General features: G+C 41.8%; 1 protein-coding gene across 3 annotated transcripts in view; it reads right to left on the bottom strand.

Annotated features, from left to right (window-relative positions):
- LOC118233351 (5'-AMP-activated protein kinase subunit gamma-2-like) overlaps positions 1-22,017 on the bottom strand; it is a 67,473-nt gene extending 45,456 nt beyond the window's left edge. Inside the window, exons 1-2 of one of the 3 annotated variants that reach the window (XR_004766519.1) lie at positions 21,416-22,017; positions 5,777-5,848 (exon numbers count right to left, since the gene is read on the bottom strand). Coding sequence is in view for 2 of the 3 variants with exons in the window: in XM_035428973.1 (XP_035284864.1) it covers positions 5,777-5,848; positions 21,416-21,502 (159 nt within the window). In the remaining variant the exon portion in view is untranslated. Of the gene's footprint in view, positions 1-5,776; positions 5,849-6,124; positions 6,194-21,415 lie in introns of those variants that run through there. The other 2 variants (XM_035428973.1, XM_035428974.1) reach the window with 2 other exon arrangements.
- Positions 22,018-25,454: the final 3,437 nt, after the last annotated feature.

Here is a 25,454-nt window from a genome sequence, read left to right as displayed (position 1 = left end):
GATCATTTCCTCTGTCTCTGCCATTTTGTTAGTATACAAATTCACTGTTTTCACCACCCACACACACTCGTACACAACGACACAGACACAGACAGACGGAGACACACAGAGACAGGCACACACCCACACACACACACACACACACACACACACACACACCCACCCACACAGAAAGTGAACGTGCAGTGATAAAAGCTAGCTTTTGGCCTATTTGTTAACAAATCATAATCATCTCAACTCTGTGCCTGATTAAGGAAGTGAAAGGTTTTAAAGCATTAGTACAGAGACGCTCATGGTGAAAGTCTGATGAAGCAAGAGAAATTCCTCCTTCAGAGGTAATGATAGTCAAGTATCAGCAGTTTCAGAGTAGTCTGAAAAGCAGAAACCACAAGCGAGTACTTTGAGAGGAACTTACTGTTTTTCATTTCCCAAAGAGAAAAAAAGAACTGGCTTCACAACAATTTCATGTTAAAAAAGTTTTTTTTTTGTTGTTCTTTTGTTTTTTTTAACCTGAAATACAAAATTCTCCCAATGAGAAGTGAATTCATTTTGAAAGGTCAGGGGGTACACACACACAGATTTAATATCACTAGAATAACATATTTCTCCTCAAACCTGAACAAGACTGTTTCTACTAACGCAACCACACATGGAAGCAGGTTTTTGTTTCACATTTTCTTAAGGAGAGGCAGTAAATGAATTACTATTGCCTACAACCACGAAGCAATTTCATCAGACAAGATATTACTGACCCACTTCCTTTTGTCATCAACCCTGAAAATTTAATAAGGAAACACTTAACAAATGCCAGAGCATAGAGCACAAAGATACCATATCAGGTGAAATCCCTACTGTACAAAGTGTGACATAACTGGTTTCCACCAAATGCTGTCAGTATCTCAATGAAAGGGTTTTGGTTTAGAAAAGGAGTACAACTGCTTACACTGTTAAGATTCAACTGTAGGGCTTATGACTAATAGTCCCCTTATGTTCAAATGTTGAGGTCTCTCTCTCTCTCTCTCTCTCTCTCCAGCGACAAGAGAGGAGGACATGAACTGTCGAACGTGCCGAGGTCTGTAAAAACAAGGATCAAATAAAGCTATGGTACGCGGAGCTAGCAACGCGTAGAGCGTGGCTTACACATCCCATGCTAAACGCTGGCAGGGCTGCCCGGCCCCAGATGACAGAGACAGGCTCGCAGATGGCGTGTGAGGCGCTGTGAGAGAGGGGCCAGTTGGGCTCCGGTGCGAAGGCGTGAGGCTCCGCACATTTCGTCTCCATCGCCGCCGTCGCCGCCGAGCCCACGCCGCCTCCGCGCTCCACCTGACCGGCTGCCCGGCAGCCCCGACGCAAAAACTCATTTTCACCTCCGAGCAAATTATTAGACAACGGCAGCGGTGGGCAATCGCGGGGGTCGGGGTTTTTGGTGTGGCCAATTTTCGCTCTCTTCAGGCCTCCGAAGAACCCGAAGTCGTAGCAGGCCAGAGGCCGCACGCACCCGAAAATCGCCAAAGTGTGTCGAAGACCTTCACGTTCGCCCTACTGCTCTCTATTTGGACAATGAGTTTGCTTTGCGTTGGCTCACCCCCAGACTTCAAGCCAATTCTATTGCAAAACAGCAGCTCATAGGCTTCATGTTTGCCCGGGACCTGTTTGGCTGTGCCGTTGCGCAAAGCACGTTTGGACAAGCATGCCAGGCAAGATTTTTTTTTTTTTTTTGATAATCTGGAAAGAGAATCAGCTGTTGATTGAAAGTTCATGCCGCTGTAGTTAACATTGACCACACGCCTTGGCATTTAAATGAATCCTTCCAAAACCTTAAAGACCATAGATCTACAGAAATTCAGACCGAAAACAGCCCAAAAGATAAGGCAAGCATTTTACGAGTGGTGAAAACAAGCATTTGTCCTGTTGAAAAGGTACATCATAATCTCTCCTGCAGAATTTGTCTTCCGTTTGTGGTTAGTGCACACCCTTAATCCAGAAACAATGGAAACACCCTTAAACAGCAACAGACTGCTAATACAGCAGGATCTTAACTGTAGCAATGGAGGCAACATACTCAAGATAAAACATGAGTACTCTACCCTGGGATTCAACCCAATTGCTGTTAGGTTCAGGGTCTTGTGCTCTAACTACACCGTACAGTCCACAAGCACATTGCCAGGGCGTACTGCAAGAGGCAGCCCAGCTCAGATATGGTCTGTCTAATGTAAAATGGCTGAGCTGATGCGAGTAAAGCTTGATTTCTTGAAGACTCGGCTACGGCACACTCCCCACACCGAACTTCAGAGAGAAAGCCCCTGGGAGGCACCGCCGAGGAGGCGGGCCAGGCGGTCACAGCCTGCTGACAGGGAGGGAGCGACTGTCCCCATTCCACTGAGAAACAGAACATGTCCCGTTACACAGATCCTGCCGTTTAAAAGTACGGAGGGGAAAAAACGATTCCCTGTAAATGCTAGAGGTGTGCACCCTCAACAATCCCTCTTTTCAGTCCGTTTCATACATTTTCAAAGTTTCCCATCGGATGCCATCCGTCACACGGGAACCAGGGGCAGAACAAATGCGCGCATTGTTACCCAACCTGGAGTCACCTACAGAATCAAAGCCAGCCTTTTTTCACAGGCAAACAGACCCGCCGTCCAAGGCCAAAAACAATCCAGCAAATAAGCTTATGGATGAAAGAGCTCAGAAAATCTTCAGAAACTTTCAACTCCACTTCAAAGGCCCAAACATGGCCTGGAACTCTGGTTAGTAAAAGCATGTTTTTTTTCTAATGCATGAGCGAGAGAGGGGGAGAGAGAGCAGCAAGGAAAGAGAGAAAGGGAAACATGGAAAGACAGAGAGCGAGAGAGAGAGAATTTGTCTGCATCACCTTTAATTCATTTAACAGGATATCAAACTGCTTTACGGTGAAGGGCAGATGACTCAGTGATATATAAGCCCATGCACATCCCCCACCTGGGCACTGCACACTTGCCACATGTCAGCTAAGGTGCAGAGGGGATGATTTATTTAACCAATGAAATGCAGGGATGATTAGATAACAAGATCTGAAGAAAAAGACTGAAGGACAGGGTGAGTCCAAACAGGATCCCAGTTTACAATGTGATTATTATTATTATTGGTATTTATGTTATTTGTTAATTTAACAAAATTTTTGTTGTTGTGTCATTATCACATTTGGTAAAAGCAGCACGGTTGACTGCAGCATACCAACACTGGCTGAGACAATATGTCAATGCCCTAAATGAACTGGTCATAGCTACTGCTTGAAAGCTAAAAGGACAGCCTCATACTGACCTAGCTTTCTCAGACCTCTTGTTGACCAATTGCGCTGTCTATATATTTTTTTCAGACTGAAAAGGAAGGGGTGACCTTTAAGTTCTTATAGCTAAAGACAGAAAGAGACCAAAAGCTTGCAGCGTTCCGCTTTATAAAAATTGTTCCCCAGAGCTATCGGTGCAAACAGCATTTTCTTTGGCCAAGCAGTCTAATCCCAATGAGGGAGCTCTCGAAGCTACGACGTAAGGTGAAAAGGTGCCACCCTGTCCAGTTTAGGCTACAAGGTAAATGGCTAAATGAACAGAACATCACAGTAATTAACTGGCTGCCGGGTGGCTCTTCCTGTTGGGGCGCTGCTCTAGTTCATGGACGGGACCCACAGTATGACACTGCATGTGGACAGACTTCAATCACGGCGGCAACAATTGGCTGAAGCGTCGCCCACGGATGGGAGAGTTTCACTTGCACAAGCATCTCCCGCTCATCGACTGGACATCCGCCAGTTTGCTGAGCTGCATATGAATAATTGTCTTCCTCTGACTCCTGACTTTGATGATTGTGTAAGCCCAATCTGCACTGTGGTGTGCTAAGCACCAGCTGACTATGCTCTCCCAAAATCCATAACTGACATTGTGTTGAGTGCTTCATTGAGAGCATGACTGGGGAGAAAAATGGCGGCGGGGTGGGGTGGGGTGGAGGGTTGGGAAATCATTATCTGTGGAAAAAAAATCATTATCTGTGAATCTGTACACAATATCTGCCTCAGATTAAATCCAAGCATCCAAGGCAACATGACTCACAGCTGAATACTGTATTGCATTGCAATCTTACTAATGCACATTTCCCCCTCTCTCGATGGGCCATGTAACCAAATCAATCACGTAACTTTATATGTGTATGTTAAACGGTGCAGATATGACTTAGATATTGGATACGCAGTACACAGTGTTCCCGACTGGAAATGCATTCTCAGTGGACCTGATTCATCTCCACAAAACATGTTTAATCATAGTCATATGCAATATGAAATATTTTATAAGCTGGACCGACTTGACAAATGAAATTATCTTACTGGAATTAAAGAACTTAACATCTGGACCATATTACACCCTGCACCCTTGATATCAGCTTATTTGCTTCACATATCCAATCATGAATATAATTGTTTACACAAATATGTTTGTACGTCCTAAAAGGACGAAGACAAAAATAAATTGAGTAGCCATATATGGCGTACCAACAGCACACACCCAGCTGGCCCCATGTAACCTGGCTCCGATTACAGCATGCCAGCATCTACTGGCCACGCCCATAGCTCAATCTTACATAACAGCAATGACACACATGTCATGGGAAAGTCTTCCTCCTCTTATTGTTTAAATTATATATATATATACACACACACACAAACACACACGGAGCTCCATAATGTTAGGGACAATCCCCCCCCCCCCCCCCCCTTCATTTGGCTCTATACTCCACAATTTAATATTGTGATTAAAGTGCAACTTCTCCGTTTAATTTAAGGGTATACATTTTGGTTTCACCATGTAGAAATTACAGCACTTTCAGGGCACCATAATGTTTGGGACAAATTAATGTTATGGAAATGAAAGCAGTGATGTTTAGTACTTTGTCACATAAGTCTGCAATCACCAGATGGCTGAGTATCTTGTTGCCTTAAGTTTTCTCTCAAGCCCAAGACAAAAGGGAAAAATGGCTTCACAGGTGTTTCTGATTAGTCAGGTGTGTTCAATTGCTTCCTTGGTGCAAGAGAGCTTTCAGTATCTAGCCTTGATAATAGGCTTTTGATTACTTTTATTGGCATTTGTCAACATGAGGACCAGAGTAGTGCCAATGAAAGTCAAGGACGCCATTATGAGGCTGAGAAATAAGAAAGAAACAGTCAGAAACATATGCCAACTGTTAGGCCTACCAAAACCAACTGTTTGGAACATCATTAACAAGAGAGCCCTGGTGAGCTTAGTAAAAGGGCTTGGTAGGCCAAGGAAGGCCTCTACAGTTGATGACTGAAGAATTCTCACCATAAAGAAGAAAAACTCCCAAACACCTGTCAGCAACATTCTTCAGGCAAACGCTGGCAGAGCAACACCAGAGAAGGTACTCAGCATCTGGTGATATTTATGGGTCACAGACTACAAGCAGTCATTGTATGGAAAGGACATGCAACAAAATACTAAACATGACTACTTTCATTTAATTTACGTAACATTAATTTGCCCCAAACATTACAGAGCCCAGAAATGGGGGCTAGGTAGAAAGTGCTGTAATGTCAACATGGCGAAATCGAATAGTGTAAACCACATATTTGTCTGATTACAAATCTAAATCTGTGGAGTAAAGAGCCAAATTCAAAAAAAAAAAAAAAAAGTCTTTGCCTGAAACACTATGGAGCTCACTGCACTGGGTCTTGTAATTACAGTCATGTGATCTCCCTTCTCAGTGTGATTGGGCGCTATGTGGGCGTTACCTTGCGTGTGCAGTCTTTGTCAGCTCGCTCCCCCTCTCCATCCAGGAGGGGCAAGGCGAAGGAGCTCAGGTCCTGTGCAAAAACAGAGACAGGCTTGCGTTAAATTACCCACAAACACAGTTCCTCCGCAGGTCCATGCCATGGCGCTATTCAGCAGTGACATTTATACAGTACAATTACATTTCTACAGAAAACGCCGACGTCCCAGATTAACCCCAGAGACATGCAAAGTGCACACCAAGACAGTGGCCGCTTAACGTGTAGCCTCGTCTTCAATGCAGAACGATAATCTGTGCTTCATTACATCATCACTCTCTCTCGCTTTCTAACGCACGCATGTGCACACACACAGAAAGTGAAATGCTCATCCATTGTAGGGCTCTCGCAGTCTCAGTCAAGCACTGCGGGGAGTCTCTGCAGTAGGACGACAGAAACAAGGGTACAGAGGAAGCCGAGCGCTCACTTCCTGCTCAGTTTCAACACGAACATCCTCATTTCTGAAAACGGCAGTGAACCGAGAGAGGCTGCCCACGTGGTTAACCCTTGCCTGAGGTCAGCGCTCGTACCATTTCTGACTCTTCCTTGCCTTCCTCTCTGTCAGACACAACAACTGATGCTGAGTCAGCCTGGCCAGACCTAGCACCCCGCCCCAAACAGCATGCATGCACGCACAGGTGCAATGCACACACAGGTACACACGCACACACACGCACACAGAATGATAATCTATGCTTCGTAATATTCTCCCTCTCTTGCTCACTCACGCATGCACACACGCATATGCACACACATGCACCGTATGTCACAAAAAAGGATTTGCATTCATCCTCCAAAAAATGATCCACAATGATCTTTTCCCCCAAACTCAAACCATTGTATGCCCCTGATGGAAAAATACAAAGGTACAGGTCTATATTTGCAATGTTCCTCAAAGAGTCGCAGGAAGTACCCACAAGCCTCTGCAGCGTGTCAGATCAGCGAGGCTACTGCAAGGCAAACGGAGTGGTGCACATACTGTAAGGACTCCGGGGTGCACTATTCAGGAATTCCAACATCAGCTTCAAATACAAATGCTGGTGAACTGAATAGGCCATATTAAAACACCGACATATTTAAGAACACTGTGTTACTGGAAGTTATGGTGCTCTAAACACAATAAGAGCTTTCAGTGACTAGTACCGTGTTCTGGGGGGGACGGGGGAGGGGAACAATCATCTGATACAATGTCTGTTTCACCTGGTCACTAATGCGTAAAAAAAACAAAGACCCATGTCCTTTGTAAATATGTAGCCAAGCAACTGATACCAATCCGAAACCAATCCATTATCACTGACATTTCAGCTCTTCAGTGGATATTGATATGTTGTAATGTAGTTAATCAAGCGTGACACCTTGGTATAAAAGTACCTTTGTGTAAAGGACAAACTGTAATTGTGAAAAACAGTTCAAATATAATAATCATGTGGGAGTTCATTTTCGCCTATACCATATATACACTCACCGACACTCTATTAGGTACATCTGCCCATTAAAGCAAATAGCCTGCTCCTCGAAACAGGAGAACCATGTGGCTGCAACTCAGTAGCTATATAAAGCATGCAGACAAGAAGAGGTTTCTCTTCTTTTTTTTTTTTGACCAAACATTCAAACATTAGAATCAGCAAGATGTGCGATCTAATTGACTTAAACTATGGCTTAAAAATGAATACCTGGAACAGAGTGTGCCCCTCCTTCCTCAGCAACAGCTAGTTGAAAGTAAGGTTCCAGCCAAACGGATGCCACTAATGGAAGCAAACCAGAGATCAATGTGGATGCTCCACACAGTAATCCAGTAAGTCATGCCCAGTGTATCAGGCCCACAAACAAGAGGACAACATAAGACTGGAAATAGTATAGATTCAATTGTAGTGTGGCTCTGCTTGTCCTGTGAGCAACCGGCACCAGTCCAAGGGCACTGATCCCGAAGTGGCGGTGACCAGGTCTGGTCATGGAGATCCGTGGTCCTATTGACCACACTGCTCGTCACAACAACGAGCGGTTCGAATAAGATGCCAAAGATTGAGGGTCACTGAAAGCGAGATGTACAGCTTGAAAAGCAGAGGCAGAAAAACATAAATGAATGCTCTAATGAGATCCTGTTTAATGCTGGTGTGTTTGCTGGCTATTAAAACAAGCTTAACACACAATGTGAATTGCCAATTAAAAGAAATAAATATTAGTAAGGCTACCATAATGCAAGTATACAATTCCAATCGATAAATCATTAAAATTTTTAAAGCTAATGTATATTCAACTGACTTTCATGTCAGTTGTGAGCTTTGAACTACCTCTGATCCAAATGTGTTCATATCTTGCAGATTATACAGTTCTAGAGGGAAGTGCTTGAACAGGTCTGCTGAATTGGCCCTGAGGCATGAGGGAAATGTACTGCAGTTAGAGACTCTATTTTACACCCAGGATCATAAAAAAGTGATAGCTGCAAAATGAAATTAAAATAATTTGCCAAATTATCCAGGTTCATTAAAAAGTCCTTTGTGCTGCATATTAAAATGGGTGACATCGTTCGGTTTTGACGTTCCCCACCAGTTACACATTATGTTGAAGATTTTTTAAAATACAGATATTTAAAAATTATATGCTATACATTATATTATGGTTATTTTCACCAATATTTGTTCATACTTTAACCACTGGATTTATGAAATGAGTTTACAATGAACTTTATTTCACTTTTCACATTATTTCCCACTTTTCCCACTATTACCATTTGATGTGTGTAAATGGTCACAAATGTAAATGAGCACAGGCACTGCTCTTCCCTATAAATTAGCAGGGGATTTGAATGGGACTTCCTGGAAACGGCCACGGTGACGCAAGGGGAGCTGACTCGACTGACAGGGGCGTCCCCTGGTCGCTACGGGAATGGCAGTCAGTGCGCCAGAGACATGCACCTGTGATTGAAACGAACAGCGCCGGGGGGTTGGGGGGGGGGGGGGGGGGGGGGGGGAGTGGGGAGGTCAGTCGGTCACCCCAGCCTCTCCCAGGTCAGGCTTCTGGAATTTTTTTTCCCTGCGCAACATAAACACGGCAGTCTGGAAGCCAAAAACAGGCACCCCTCGTCCGACAGAGCAAACTGTCATTATTACAATCAGGCTTTAAGCCCTCCAAACATTTATGCATTTGCTCTGGTAGATTACTGATGCCCGGCCTACCAATGGAGGACGGGTTCCCTCTGTTTATCCTGAAAAAACACTTTTTGTTCCGAATTTGTTTTTTTGTCCTTTCTCTCTTTTATCTTCACTGCTGGTTAACAGACTGCACTGGTTAATGGAGTGCAACTGGTCATGAAACATTAACATTTAACATCATCCTCCAGACAACTGTGGAATGGAAGCCATTTCAGCCATCTCAAAGCTACAGAAAATGTACCATTTAATCCTGTGAACCAACACGTGCGTTCGTATTTAGACGTCAATTACCCAAGTCGCTAAATGCTTAACGATTAATCTCCCTTGCACAGTGTGCTTATGCAGTCGTTCACTGCAGCACCAGGAATAGCAAGCGCAGAGCACAGCAGATTGCAGATGGAGATGGAATAGAGATGGAACCTGGCCTCGTCCAGTGGAGTGACCGCCTCTTCCCTAGTGTGTTCTCCCCAGAGACGGTCAGTATTACTGACAGTGAAAGAGGATTGGCCGCCAGCAGGAAGGGCGTACGACAGCACCAACAGCACAGAGCCCTCGTGTTCTGAGCCGCTTTACATCAAGCAGGCGCACCCCCCACCCCTCCCCACTGACCTGAGCTGCCTGTAAGGGCCAAAGGGCAGCCATCACTCAGACAGAGCACTCACCGAGGGTGTGCGGGCTGCCAAAACCCAAAAAGGAGCCCTGTTGTCAGGGCCGTCTGGACAGGAAGGTTGCCTGACTGGGGGCGTGTCAGTGCACAAGCCAAGATTGGTAGGCCTGAAAACTGCAAGGAGGTACCGAGACGCAGGGAATTTTGACTGCTCCCTTGGGTGTGCCCTTGTACCCACGCATGCTTTGTGCACGGTTATGGCTTTGGCCAATAACCACGGCAAACTTGAGCGCAGTGACAGTTCTTCCAAGCTATGAGGAACAAAAACAGGAAGACAAAGAACTGAAACAATCAAGGCTTTTCATCCATTCTGGTTTGACAGCCTAAACATACCTGGTCAATGACTGTGGCAAGTTAAGTTAAATACTTATCTTAAGGTTGCCACATCCATTTAATCTCCATGTTACATGCTCATACTAGCAGCTCTTCCAGTCACAAAGAATCCATTTTGCAACTCTGGATTATAGCACACCCTCATTTATTAAACTATATTCAGTTATTCATTTTGGCATCTGTAGCTAAGCTGCATGGTCAGAACTAATTACTATCTTTCCTTTTACACAAAACAAGTAAACAACAACCGCTTCTTTCTTACAGATTACCAATATAGATTCATTGTGGAGACAAGCCTGAAAGCCATTGCAGGTAAGGTGACATAGTGTGCATTCAGAGTGGAGCTTGCAAAACACAACTCATTCCTCCATGACATGCTAGCAGCAGGTTGTAAATCACAGCTGACTTTCAGAAGAAATTGCTCATCCACCCCTCCCCCCCCCCAACCCCCAGCCCACACCACCCCCTTCTTTCATCAATCTGTATTTGAAACAACCTTCCTGCTTTGGCTTCAGTGTTCAGTAGTTTTAATGTTTATAAATACATTTAAAAAATACTGATGCAAAAATGGAATTAAAACTTACCACACAAAAAAAAATGAAAGGAATCAAAGGACACTTCTAATCCAGCTGTTCCCTCACAAAACAGGACTGAACATCTATCTTTGAGTTATGAGTAAAAACAAAAAAAAAATTTTTTATTTCCGGTTTGAGTGGTTTTAAAGTTCCATCAATTCCATGATATTGACATTTGGAAAAAATCTTTTTTTTTTTTTAATGAAATAATTTGACATTTGGAAAAAATAGCTCTCCCTAGACCCTCACTGATGCTTCAATTGAAAGAATATGTGCATTCTACTTTCAACCAAATGCAATCCTCATTTAACACAGAATAATATATGCTGTAGTAAAAGAAAAGAAACATTTGTGAGAGAAAGGGGTTCACAAATATTTAATTTACCTGCGATTTTTCAATGGATTTCTCCATGATGGTTATAATGAGCTTGTCCAAAAACCAAAACCTGACAAATCAAAGTTTATCCAGAGTTTCTAAATACAACTGCTGACAAAGACAGAGGGTGGAGACATTTACCTCACACCACAACCCTGCAGTTCAAACTGAAAAGCTGCATTCATTCACCATCGGGAATGCCTCTGGGCTGTTTGGAACAAGCACAGTCTAATTCACAAGGTTTCCGACTAACCCGTACAAAAGGCTGAAACCTGCCTCAAAGGCGTTAACGCAAGACATCTCCTGAACAGACAAGGTGAGATCGCATTCTTCAGAGGACCGTTTGGCGTAGGAGACAATGGGCCACTATCAGAAACGTTTAAATTGGATGCTCTGAGACGAATTCTGCCAACCTTGGAATGCACGGCAGGAAGGTATTTTAACATGCCAGCACCCCAAAACAAGAAAAGAAATGCCCCACAATCTCTACAGTTCATGCTACAGAATGCATGGTCTGTAGGCCTACAGGAACATTCTCACTACATAGCTAACTACCCTGTCAATGAACTAACAGAGTCAAGAGAACTTTCCTATGGCACTGTCCTTTTGTATACATTCATTCTGTAAAAGGAGAGGATGATCTGCTAGGTCCTACAGTTCAGCAGATATATTTAACTTTAAAGGACACCAAGTGCAGCTGGTCTTGATTATTTAAATATGGAACTTGAAATTAATTTAAGTCTTTCTGAAAATAGGCTAAGTTCTGAACCTTGGGGAAACCAGCAGGGCCACATCAAGACAACCTGTAAAGGCTGATGTTACTGCCAAACAGTGGGTTTCTTTTACTACTGGAACTCAATCAAGGCGCTATTACTGGAACATGATATGTAAAAGAACACATTTATCACAGTACTGGAACAACCAGACTCTTAATACAACACCGTTTAGACAGCAGGTTAGGTTGCAGCTCTACTTGCGTAGACAACATCTGCAAGTCCCACCCACAGTCATGAGCCAAGCCTATACAGTGCAGTACATCACCAAGAATGTACTAGCAAACAGGGGTGTGTCCAAATCTGTCACTGCTGGGGCCTACTCCATAGATATGAAATGGAAAAATAGCATGATATCAGACAAGTTGGTACAATTATTACACACATGCTGGTTCAATTCTCTTCAAAGAGCAAGTCTGTGGCAAACAAGCTTCAGGGTCCTAGTGCTCTAATTCATTAATTCAAACCTCTCCTATAATTACCAGGGCCAGGATTCTCAAAGACTTTATGTTCCAAACAAATTCTACTCCAAATGTATAAGAGCATAGAAGTTTGTGGTTGATTTACTAAGCACTGTTTCACAACTCTAAGTGAAATGTTGACTATGCCTTCAGGGAATGAGCTCTTCAATGCCTTTTGTGATTTTAATTAAAAGGTTATTTTCCCATTCTTGCTGTTATCCATTCTATACATTTAAAGAAGTGAAACACAACTACTACAGGTGAAGGAAAAACAGAAATGGAGCAACTGGTGTACAGTGAGCATTTTCTAAAAAGAAACATTTTCTTTACAATATTACTAGAAATACTGACTACCCCTTTTAAGACACCTCAAGAAGTTCAATACATATTCAACACATACATAAGCTCTATCCTCAAGGCAAGGTTGAATGCTTTCTAAATGTAACCACTGTAACCCTTTTGTTCGAACTGTACACTCACACACTTGGTAGTGCCTACCTACATGATAGGCAAGAAAGCACTTGAACTAGAACCATGCAAACGTCTAAGCAGCCTTAGAGCTACATGTTCTCACAGGTCTGCTGTGTAATCAAGACAGCAGGCATCTGACAAAGTTCAACTAATTTCATATCAAGTGACAGACAGAATATTGCATCAGATAACAGTGCATCAGTTAGAGACACAAAAAAAAAAACAGCACCGGTCAGTTAGCCTAAATATGAGCAATTCTTAAGGCACATTACTATGCATATCGGCTGCCATAAAGTCGATGCCTAACGTGTCATGTAGGCTAACACTAAAGCAATCTGTAACACACCAAAGCATCGATGAGACCTGCCAACATGTTGTACAGACTCAAATGATTAGCAGACTCCTTTCAAACAGAGATCACCTGCACGGGGCCAAGCACAATCCACAGGCATTTTAGCATGATGTTAAATATCATTCAATAATAGAGCAGGCGCATAACTGCTTATAGTCTATGGATGACACTGACAAAAGGCTGTGCTGTAATAAGATAATTCTGCAGAGCAAACAGGCTGCACTGAAGTTTTCTTCAGACGTCATGCAGAGATCACTGACTGTCATAGCAACATGAGTAGACAACATTTTTTTACCGGCAGTCCTAGATAATAAAGGAATATGTACTTCAGAATGATCTTTATACAGCTATTGAGGTTGCAAACAAATTAAATTCTTCCCGCCATAGTAAATAAATAATTTCTTATTACAATCAAACTCACCTTTCCATCCACTACATTCATTAGCTATAGATAGTTCTGTGATATAATTAAGCAATTATTAGAATATGTTTAATATTCTATAATCGTGGAATGGAAAGATCACTACCAAAGCTTAAGTATAATGCCTGTTATCACAGAAATGCATCTTTTGAATGCAGAGATCCCATTAGCTGTAACATAAAGCACAAAGCATTTAGCTCTTTTTCTGAAACTCTGGTGCAAAAACTTGTTGTATCCAGTCATGTGTTTTTAAATATAAAGAGAGGCACCCCCATTTACAAAGTAACCAGACCCAGGTATGTTCAGATAACTCGTACCCAGAAAACAATTTTACCTGGATTTATTATTAAGAAAGCAAAACAGCAGTGTAGGTCGTTGCCAGCTGTACACTTTCCAACTATATAAGCTGATGCCCCCCTTTGCTTTGTATGCAATCTGAATGGGCTTGAATGATGCTAAAGCTAACGGTTCTAACCTGTCTCTGCAATATTACCTCATGTCTTCCCTATACCTGCCTGAACAGTAAAATTAGGCATCTTTTGAGCACACGGATGCCTGCACTTGTTTACTATACGGTAATGATTGATTGTGTTAAATAATTGCAGCTTCGAACGAAACAGACTCTAGAAACGTCTTCTGCAATACCTAAAACTGGTCTCGTGTGCTATTCCCAAAACAGGGGTGTGCACGTGCCAACTGTCTCACAGGGACAGTGACAGGCACGTCACAGGTTAGCCGGTGGTCTTACCCTTTGAATCCCCAGCATGGAATAAGTGAAATACAATCAGTGAACAACTCTGTAGCAGACCAGCTGGCGAGTGTCATAACTGGAGAATGGAGCCACGTTGTTCTAGATCATGATCCAATTTAACAAACATCATGTTAACTGAACTAGCAGAGAACGTGCACTTATGTAACCGAATGGCACCCATCAGACATTCATGGGAGAACCTTCTATCTTTTCCTTCAACAGTTGCTCTAGAGGACATCTTTAACATACAATACATTTATTACAGCTGCATTCTTTTTTTACTGACGCAATTCAGGTTACAGTAAGTACTGTGCAACAGCACCCCACCTGAGAATTGAACCCACAACCTTTGAGTTATAAGCCCAGTTCTCGACAACACTGCTTAAGAATACTGTCCAGGGAAATATTCTACTATAGACTGAAATACAATGTGCTGGAGTACAGAGCCAAAACATCAAAAATTGTATCACCATCCCAATACTTTTAGATTTAACTGTATGTTTTACTTTATTTGAACTATTGTTGTCATCACCATTAGAAAAGGGACTAAATAGTTTAACTACCACTTTGAATCAGAACATCTGAAAATCTTTTTCACCCTCAAGGTATCTTTCGAAGTCCCCAGCTGTCCATGAAGTATTTTAGCTGACTGATGTCACTTCCTGTACAAGGTGAGTACCATGCACTGAAATACATAAAGATATGCCCCCACGTCTGTTCATTTTTCTTCTATAAATTTCGAATCAGATTGCTTTCTGAAAAGACAAAAAACTTGCAGTGTGAAATGCAGACTAATTCCGCCAATTCAATGCTTTCTTTGTTTGGAGTTTATTTTTGGAATGGACTGCAGCTCCTTGATAGTGACTCACACAACACCAGTCACTTAAAGGTCCAGGAAACTGAAATCTGTGCTGGTGTGTTGTTTTAATACTTTTTAAAATTTTGTTTCTATTCACAAACAGCCGAGGGATTTTTTAAATGATTGTGCAAAAACAAAAAACAAACAAAACAAAAAAAACCTATAAAAGCCTGTGCTGAAATTGGCTTTCCTTCTCCTTTGGCTAAACGCCAGGTTTTCAGTGGGCAGGGTTAACTGGGTGTTAGTTACGTAACAAAAACATAACCCGTACAGTTAGTATTTTCAGTGCCCATTTTTGCCTGGAACTTGTCACAGAACGCAGTGGATCAGTAATTAGGCCTACCTTCAAGTGTAGACATGTGGAATCAAAGACTCTTTATTAGCGTGTAATGTCTGGAGTTTGAGACTGCTATAGAGTCTAATGCTAGTGTACAGTAGCTCAGTGTTACAACATTATTAAACACTGAATTGATCTTCAGGTTTATCTATGCAATGGTAAAGCCTAGTTTATGTTGCTTTCTTTTGTTTTGTCAGGTAGTGCAAGGTTACTGCTCTACCAGATCTAACCTAGCTAGCGATGAGGAATGGTTTACAAGTGACGTGTCTTACGGATATGAATGACAATGAGTGCAAGACACATGCCCATCCTGTCCTTGTCTGCTGAACAAGTCACAATAATCTAATAGTGTTTACTATAATTCAATGGTTATAACTGGATTAAAAAGTTGCAAGAGATATATTAAGAAGACAATCGACTGTCACTTCTAGGGAATATAACCACAATTTGAATCCAGTCATCTGCTGTTTTCTTGTCTATTGTATGGCATTTAGGAGAACAAGTAAGTGTAGATTCTGCATCTTGCAGTAAAGTATTGGCAGTACATTCATGATTTTGTCAGCATGCCCTCATGCCTGAGCTTGGAAATCATCACTGATGCATTAAGGATTTACTTGAAAGGTCCAGGCAACTGGATTTTTCCGGACAAGTTCCAGTCGACAACGGTCACTGCAAATACTAACTGTATGGGTTAATGTGGGTAATACTGCAGTGCCCGTGGGCTCCAGAAATAAAACCCATTTCTTGTAGGCCTCATCATTTTTTGAAAAGAAAAAAGCGTAGTGCTTTCTCCACATCCAGAGAAGAGGCAATGCTTAACCATTTTCAACTTGCCTTACCCGCACAAATGTGGCAAGAGTGTCCTTTACATATTACATATAGAAAAGATTCCACTGGAGTTAAGGCTTTTATTATATAACCAACACACAGTTAACCCTCCCCACTGAAAGCCTGGCATTTGGCCAGGAGGAAAGCAAGCCAATTTCAGCACAGGCTTTCAAACCTTTTTTTTTTTGCTGTTGCAAGAATCATTAAAAAAATATTCCTCTACCAATCAATGCAATGCAAAAAAAAAAAGTATTAAAACACATCAGGAAAGAATTCACAGATGTCAGTTTCCTGGACCTTTAAACCTCAGTTAGATAGCCCTCAGACTATTCATTTCCACCCATTACAAAACACATGCAGTATGAAGGAAACCGGGAGAAATAAAAAATAAAAAACAGGACTCACTGCCCTTGGTTACACAGCGAACAATGAATCATGACTCAACAGTTCACAGCAACATGTTCCTTTACAGATGTTTCCTTGGTTTCCTCTTTCTGCTCAGCTCTGAGTCTAATCACTGGATAAAATTAATAGTTTTTCCACAAGGTCTTGGTGACTCAACACTGACAGCCCAATTACTGTTGGAAATGTAGCAATGAACAATGTACATGTAAACACATGGCTTATGTTGTGTCAGTGGTGTTTTTGCCATAATCTTTCTGAATTATAACATGAATAATCTGTATGCTAATTAAACCATTTAGGCAGGAAGTCAGTTTACATAGTAAGTGGCAGTTGCAAAATAATCTCCAAGACCTTGTTAAACATTGTCCTATCATGTATGGTAAAGGAGGCTTTTACAATACAACCCTCCAGTCATTGACACGAACTTGCATTATTATCAGGAAAAGCATTTGAGTACAGGGAAAAGATAACCACAAACCCTGTCAAAATAGATACTTATACCCCAAACAGCACCTAGATCACTTAAAGACACCAAGAACCAGAGAAAATATTCTTGTGAGCATCAGTAAGCAGTTTGTGCAGTGGTCATTTTACTGTTTACAAATTCAATGAAACAGCAAACGTAAAACTAGGACAGAGATCAATAGGGGCTTTCTTCAGCTGAAATCAGGAAATAGGAAGTAGAGCTGTGGTAATTTGGCTGCACCAGTTTTTTTGGCTATCTTTGCCAAAGACATAGATTTCTGCTTTAGCATTGCAACTTTAGCCTCTTAACAAACCTTATGCTAGCAGGAACAGGGAAGCTCAGGTTAAATTTTCATGCCCACCATTGTGCAAAGCCCATGATTGGCTAAACCTGGTTATAAGGAAAGAGAGGCTTGGAGTGGGGGCAATTAAAAGTAATGCAGTGGAAGCACAAACAGACCTAGGACAAGTTCAATAGAGTATGACAGTTTGTATTCCAAAACCCGGAAGTGAGTTAGAATTATTGAGCCATGGGTTCCCTCTGCATATTTCTAACACTTTTTTTCCCACAGGGATTACGATTTCTGCAGAAAATAATGTCTGTGGTTAATATAAGTATAAAAGCGTGAAGTTTTGTTCGACAACATAAATTACACCCCTTAATATCTCAACCGTGAATTCTGAAGCTGTTAGGTGCTTTAAAAAAGTAAGTTGCCAACGTTGCTATGATGAAACTGCAACAATGGTGACATTCTGCCAACCACCACTCAAGTTTCCACACTAGTCCATCTGCATGCAAAAATCATTGTAGTTTCAATATAGCAACTTGTTAGCAACGTACTTTTTTTAAAGCAAAAATTCACGATTGAGATAATAATGGGTGTGATTTATGTTGTAGAACAAAACAAATCTCTCTTAAACAGAAGTGATTTAATTGAGCAATACTGCCAGATCTGGCTAAAACCATTCACAGACCAGCAAGTACATGCAAACCAAGAACTAGAATACAAATCCCGAATACAAACGAATTACATCCATAACAAGCATAAATTACAACCATAACCTGAACCAGTACAGAAAGGTAAGGATGGCAGGGGAACCAAGATGCAGACTGAGGAACTGCAAAGTTGCATTTCCCCTATCTCAGGTTATAGCACTGGACAATCAGCTGAACAGACCAACCCAAATACTGCTATTCCCCTATATTAGGCACATATTATCTGGCATACTGGCGATGTTCAAAGCTCACATTTCCACAGGTCCACTGGAGAACTACAGATGTAGCCCAAAGTTTTAACCTCATCCGTTCCCTAGTTTTGTTGTTTGTTTTTTTGTCACATAGTATTTAATTAATAGTTCTTGATATTTAAATATCAATGTGCACTGAACTCTCACTAAAATGCCCACAAAATGGTTTCCACATGGCAGGTGCTGGGTTTGGAGATTTTAGACAGTTATAATATGTTATTATATATTCAACTTGGTTTTAATGCAAACATAAGGTTGGATAAACAACATAAACAGAAAAATAAAACATCTAAAAGGCCACATCAGCCATTTAAATACCTTACTCAAGTGTACACTTGTAGAGACTCATCCGGGATTCAAGCCAGCGACCTTCCATGTTACTGTGAAGCCAATGGAGCTGGCCATCTCATTGTGCTGTTCACATGGACATTATACAATAAAGTCAACCTGGCAGTACCTTTGCTATAAAAAGGAATGTAATTTTCCCTGGAAATGATTCAGAACAAGCCCAGAGAGGGCTTTGGAATGTTTTTTCTCTTTTATTCTCAAATAAAATAAAAAATTCCAAAATAATAAGATATAATGATAAAATGGTTAGGGACCTGGACTGGTTACTAGAAGGTTGTGGTTTTGATTCCCAGCTGGTGCGGTTGTACCAATGAGTAAGGTACTCAACCTGAATCGTTTCAATAGAAAATGTCCAGCTGTATGAATGGGTTGGGGGGGGGGGGAATTAATCGGTACAAGTCACGTTGGACAAGAGCATCTGCTAAATGCTGTAATTTAATATGGTGAAATCTATGTGCTGTCATGTCGAACACTGGGTGGAAGCCACTGATATTCTGTGAGTATCATTGTGATGATAGTTATTGGCAGTCAAGGTTTGAGCTGAAATGGAGTGTGACGATGCGACTCCTGCACTCAATTTCAAAAGCTCACCCCAAGTTAACGAGGTGCAGCAAAGATTCAACAAATTGATTTGATTTGACAGATCGGCTCAGATTTCCCTGAACACAGCCCACAGACCTGACTCTTTGAAAGAGGCGTAGGTAATGTGTCCTGTGTCTCCACACTTAAGCTGTCAAGTGAAGAAGAGTCTTCAGCGATAATGTGACTGAAAGTCACCCAAGACCCACGCAACAGGGTGAACCTGAAGTGAGACAGACTGCATTCATTTTTTCAGAGCCAACATGCAGCGATGACATCACAGGCCGTTGCAGAGACGTGATCTTGAGGCTTACTGTGATGCGTGCACAGTGCTCCGTTCATCGCTTGATGCCCTGTGTCATCGACCTCCTTTCCCATGCATGTCATCAGCATGTTCACACACAAACACCCATGGACTCACACCTCTATACAGCACAGGTTTAACACAATCCCCACTCTTTAACCTCAGTACGAGATTATCTCTGAGGGTGGCGGGGTAAAATAACGCTTAGGCAACTACACTTGCAACTCAAAGGTTGCAGGTTTGACTCCTACCATGGGGTGCTGCAATGGTACCCTTGAGCAAGGTGCTTAATCTTAATTGCTTCAGTGAAAAAAACCCAGCAGCATACATGGATTGTATGTAAGAATGTAATCTTTGTAAGTTGCTCTGGATAAGAGCATCTGCGAAAAACTGAAATGTAAATGTAAGAATGGGTGAGTAAATTTATCGCCATGATCTGGATTCTCACCGGTCCATGATACAATTAAGCCACAAAACCATGCATGCAAGCTGCTGCATCTCTGACTACATCATGCCCAACTGAAATCATATTAATATCAGGCTTACGAGACATCTGTAGCCAGAGCAGTCTAAGCAGAAATCGACCCTGTGACCTTTGCAACCACACATTACAGCTTTCCGACAAGTGATGCCATTTGCTCAAACCATCAGGCTAATTCCAAGAGGAACTATCAGCCCTGCTAAGTCTTCTCTGGACTCCAGACAGTGAAGTTGTCATCTGTAGTTGGGCAAGATACATCTATGTTGAAAGTATAAACCATTGTTGACCTCTAATCAGAATGCAATTTCAAAAGTCCTTGAAACTCAATGCTTTGTATTGGCAACCAGCAAGCAATGATTATCTTACACTCAAGAACCTGGTACAAATGATAGGTAATATGGCGTTAGATACAATGCAAATAAATGTGCACATAAATTACAAACAATACATCTAATTCAGCCTTCAGCCAATCACAAAGTATGAAGACTTTTAACAGAGTTAAAGACATACTAAGGAAGTTCTTTTTTGTGCTGATCCTGGATCAGTATCCATCTTCACACACAAAATATTTTAGTTATGGGAATAAATATGCGTAAACTGACCTGCTAATTTCAGTTAAGTATCCGAGGCACACAATTAAAATTCACAATTTGACACTGACTAATCACTTGTCTGCAAGAAAAAAAAAGCTAATTTTAAGCGTGGTTTAACCACACGAACACGGCTGCAAAGCACCACAAGTGCCATTTGAATTTTCACCCCGCGGCCTTTATTTACACTGCATTTTTGAAAACACTGGTCTGTTACACATGTCTTGCAGAGTGATACTTCATGTCTAAACAACAGATCCAGCAGTCTCACTTCAACTCTGTTCTTGACACCGACACGTTGCGCGGAAAAAACTGCAAATGACCTCGAATCAGCGCCGCTTGAGGGTAGAATCTGTCTGCATCAGCAGCATCCAGTAGCCTACATTGTGGTGATTGGTGAACGCAAAACTTTCCATATTCCCACAAGTTCAATTCGTTAATTCATTCAAGAGTTGGTTTTTATTTAGGACAATAAAAACACAATGTTAGAGTGTCGTTGAGGCAAAGACACTCCTACAACGTTACGCTAGCTGTAAAGAATTAAACAGATTTGCAGATTGATTAACAACTGCGTTCGATTAATATCGGTAACTGCGCGTTTATCGTCAGGGGCCGTTTTGAATCGCCTAGACTAGTCTATCCAGTTTTCTATCCAGTTAAAACATTAACGTTAGAACAAGTCACTAATAAGATACATATCGCTACAAAACAGCATTCAGCTACCAAAACCCCGCCTACACACCGTTCTTCGCAGAGTGCAACACATGGGCAACCGTGACCCAATAACAATGTTAGTAGTCATTAGTAATTTCGATTTATAAACTTACTGGCATGTTTAACCGAAGCGTTCTTTTCTTCTTAGAGTTCTTCTTCGGAACATCCTTCCTTTTAGTGTCCATCACTGTGCTGCCCATGTTGTGCTTAGAGGATCTGCGTTTCCCTTTAAACGCACAGGCGATGCCTTTCTGAATAGAATTTATAATTCACAAACCCTGGAACACGGGATGACGCGTTGACGGTGTGTTGAGTTTTAAACAAGCACCTATAACTGCCACATTCTTCTGGTCCTGAGTATGTGTTGTTCGCAAGTAATTTACGTCCGCAGAATCGAGTGAGATTACCCAGTCCGGTGTAGTGCACCTCCACCTTAACTGTAGGCGAAGTTAAGTGGATACTACACCATTTCTCGCACTCTCTGATACTACAAGCCAGTACAGCACAACGACAAACAAAGTCGCTGAACTCCTTACATACGGAAGTTTCAAAAGAAAACGCGATCAGAGCGATGTAAATCCTCGCAGAGGTCAACAAGCAGGTTTAACAAATTCACTGCGGAAGGGAATGTGCGCGTTCGTGTTAGGTTAGGAAAGCGTTCCAGCAGCATGTTCTGCGCTCGTAGTTATTCAGGGAGTGTTTAGGGGCAGATCTAAGGTAGTACTGCCCCGTCACATGGCCGTGTTTATGTTTTGTCCAAAGATCAGTGAGTCTGCCAGTGAACGTAGCCTATCGCCTGCAGCTGTCTGTTTCATTTATTCAATTAAAAACAAATACGGACACACTAATGCACGAACTACCATATTATGCGAGCACATTGCATCAGAGCGGAGATACACATGGAAAGGCTAAAGGAACAGGAAGCGCTGGGCGAGTCAACACATTCACGAAAATGCTAGTAAATAGACAGTAAGTATATTGTTACCAGACAGGGAAACGGTTTACAAACAAATTCACTTATACATACACAGTCAACATCATTTATGCAATAGGGGTATGTTTTAAAGGGTGGTTTAAACATTGTTAAGCGCAGTTACGAAAAACAACTTTAGAGCAGCAATAGGTGAGTTATACTGCGTTTCTTTGCCCCCGTGTGGCATTTCTAGACAATTACAATGAACTCCCTGGGGATAACCGAAATTCGCTAGAAATATTTTAAGTGCGACATGGGCACAATCTGTTGTGCATGTAAATCTTGTGCAGAGTAAAGCAAAACCCATTTGTGATAGTGTATCCCCGTTCCCTAATGCTCACAAAATACTATGGGCTCGTACTATGGAAGCTTGTATGACTACAGGTCCTTAATGAAATAATACAATTGTGTGATCACAACTGTTTTTCATTGTTAAAGTCATCAATGTAGCTGCATGCTTTATAAAATGAAGATTTTTATGCATTGTGCCCACACTTGGAGATTTCTTCTTACTTGTAATATAGGCTCTATTTTATACAAAAAATAAAACATAAAAATAATGGTTTCAGAGTCAATTTCTCAGTACACCACATCCTCAACAGAGCCTACATGCGTGCTGGAAACTAGATGTAGAAAAAAAATCTGCAGAAATTAAAATGACCAGACAAAGTACACCCTTGACTCCAGTCCTAATGTTGCCCCAATGAGGAAATTAAGATCGGAAGAGAGGTAGGACAGCCAGGTCTGATTTTGCAAACCAGCCACCAGAACGTTAATTATATCACAAAAGGACCATAGCAGAATTTTTGCTTTAGCATTATTATTATTATTATTATTATTATTATTATTATTATTATTATTATTTGCAATGAATTCATGCCAACAGAATTGAATGAGATTATCCAGTCAGGTACGGTATACTTCCACCTTAATTGTTTATGAAGTTAGGTGGATACTGCACAATTTCCGACTCTTTATGAGTCTACAAGCCCTTATTATTATTATTATTATCATCATCATCATCATCATCATCATCATCATCATCATTATTATTATTATTATTATTATTCATAGCAATGCTATGCAATGCTACTCACAGAAAGGTTGGTGTGTCATGTTTGTACTGTGTAACTCGTTGCTTGGATTTGGCCCCTGCATGGTCTCTAATCATTCCTAGGTTGATCCCAGTGTTTTTCTGGCATCAAGACCATTAGCTAGAAAGCCACAGCAGAAATAAGCTTCCTCTAATTGGACTTGTTTCCGGAGAGACGGGAGGCAACCAGCCCTGTGCCCCCCGCCTGGCCAGTCCATCTGCCTCAACCTGATGACGTGAATACTATGAGTCATCCAATCCCACTAACACGAGAGCTGGTCTTGTGCTACAGCCCTTCTGCAATCACGAAAAATTGGGCCAGCTCACCCCCTCCTGCCTTCAATCGATTTATAGGACTGGACACGTTTAGCTTAACACTTGAACTGGAGTCTTTTAAACGATTGTAGTCATGTTGCCATTTTCAGTTGCAAACATTGTGTGAGTGTACAACTCTCTGCAGAGTGCATTTATCCTCAAAATTAGTAGATAATGATTGATCACTCTTGATGATTATATGAGCGCCCTGACCAGCCTTGAGTAATGCTTAATTAATTCACCAGCCAAAAATTGATCGTTCATCACTGTCTTGTTTTTTGCAGAACAATTCCCTTCACAGTTGGAAAAAAAAACAGGGATTGTACTGGAGTACAAAAATTTAATCACATCTCATGGCTGAAATCCAAACAGTAGTCGCATAATATTTTGCCCCTCTCATGGAAGTAAGAGGCTGATGCAGATGTGGTAAGAGCAGTGAAAGATTTGATTAGCGAGTGTGGCATTGGAATTGATTACTGTGAGCAGAACTCTGAGCTCTGAGGAGCGCATAATGAGGAACAGATCTGTCTCTTTAAGCTTTTTATTGCAAATGCGCTGCAGTTGAACTGAATCCAACTTTTTACGTGTTTATTTAGACAATCTATACTCAAGATTCTTATTTGCTCGATAGTGATTATTGTCCCAAAGTATCTGTTTGGTTGAATGTTTTAGGGTTGCTTTAGATTGCTTCGATCTGTGCCACGTGGTGTCTGACAGTTAAATTGGCACCTGGAAGTTTTCAGACAGGATTATTGCCATTACCATTCAATTACTGAAGGAACAGTAGGCTGATGCTTCTTTTCTCCAGTCTTCTATCTGTCTTTATCTCCCTGTCGCACCTTCTTATTCACTCGTCCGTGGACTTTCAACAACAACGTCCCCGATTGGGTGGACGGACAGACCTTGGACAGGGGTGACGGACAGAGCTCGAGCTCATCACATTGCTATGTCCTGTCAGTGGAGCGCTAGCTCGCTCTCCAGGCATCCTCACTGGACGCCGTCATTATGCCTACAGGCAGGGCCGAGGTGGGGCCTCCTGCATCAGAACCAAGCACCTTTTTTTGGGCTTTCTATTTTTTAACTGACATGTTCCCTTCACAGTGAAGCACAGAGTGAACTGGACCAATCCGCTGGAGCGGAATGTTACAGTGAGTACCAGAGAGGGATATGGAATGCAGAAAACTGAATTTTATGGGGAGGGGTGATAAACCAGCTTGTACGGTCAGAGGGGTTTTGGTTTAGAGTAGAGCATACTAGAGTTTAGTGGAGTCTCAGGCCTTTGTGTTCGTTCTGAGCTTTCAGCTATTCCTGGAATCGAACAGAACATTTTATGTGGTCTTTCTTCAGAAGGTAGTGAGGGATCTCAAGGCCAACTTTGTTCGGAGCCCTTGTTCCAGTTGTCTCAGGTGAGTTGCGGCATTCGTGAGGCCAAACCGAGTGGCTCAAAAAGGACCCCCCATATTCCCAGAGTCTCTCTCGCTCTACTTTCCTGTTGTGGGTGCTGACCGTCACATGTATTTTGCTTTTAATATCAGCTGAAGCTCTCTATGAAGGTGTTGTACTGACCATTTGGAACTGGGGGAGGTAGAATGGGCCAGTGTCGGGGTCTGATACATGTGGTGTATCACACAAACACAATGAAAGTGCAATGATTCAGACATTCTGAATCTGTCTTTGAATTCATTCATTACTACCAGGCTGAGGTCTGGCCCCTGAGTACATCCATGAAATACTACTTTTCTGTGCACCAAAACCAGATTGCAAGGTAATG

This window comes from Anguilla anguilla, chromosome 8, assembly GCF_013347855.1.
Source record: "Anguilla anguilla isolate fAngAng1 chromosome 8, fAngAng1.pri, whole genome shotgun sequence".
Classification (NCBI taxonomy): domain Eukaryota; kingdom Metazoa; phylum Chordata; class Actinopteri; order Anguilliformes; family Anguillidae; genus Anguilla; species Anguilla anguilla.
This window is presented reverse-complemented; position numbering and strand designations above follow the sequence as displayed.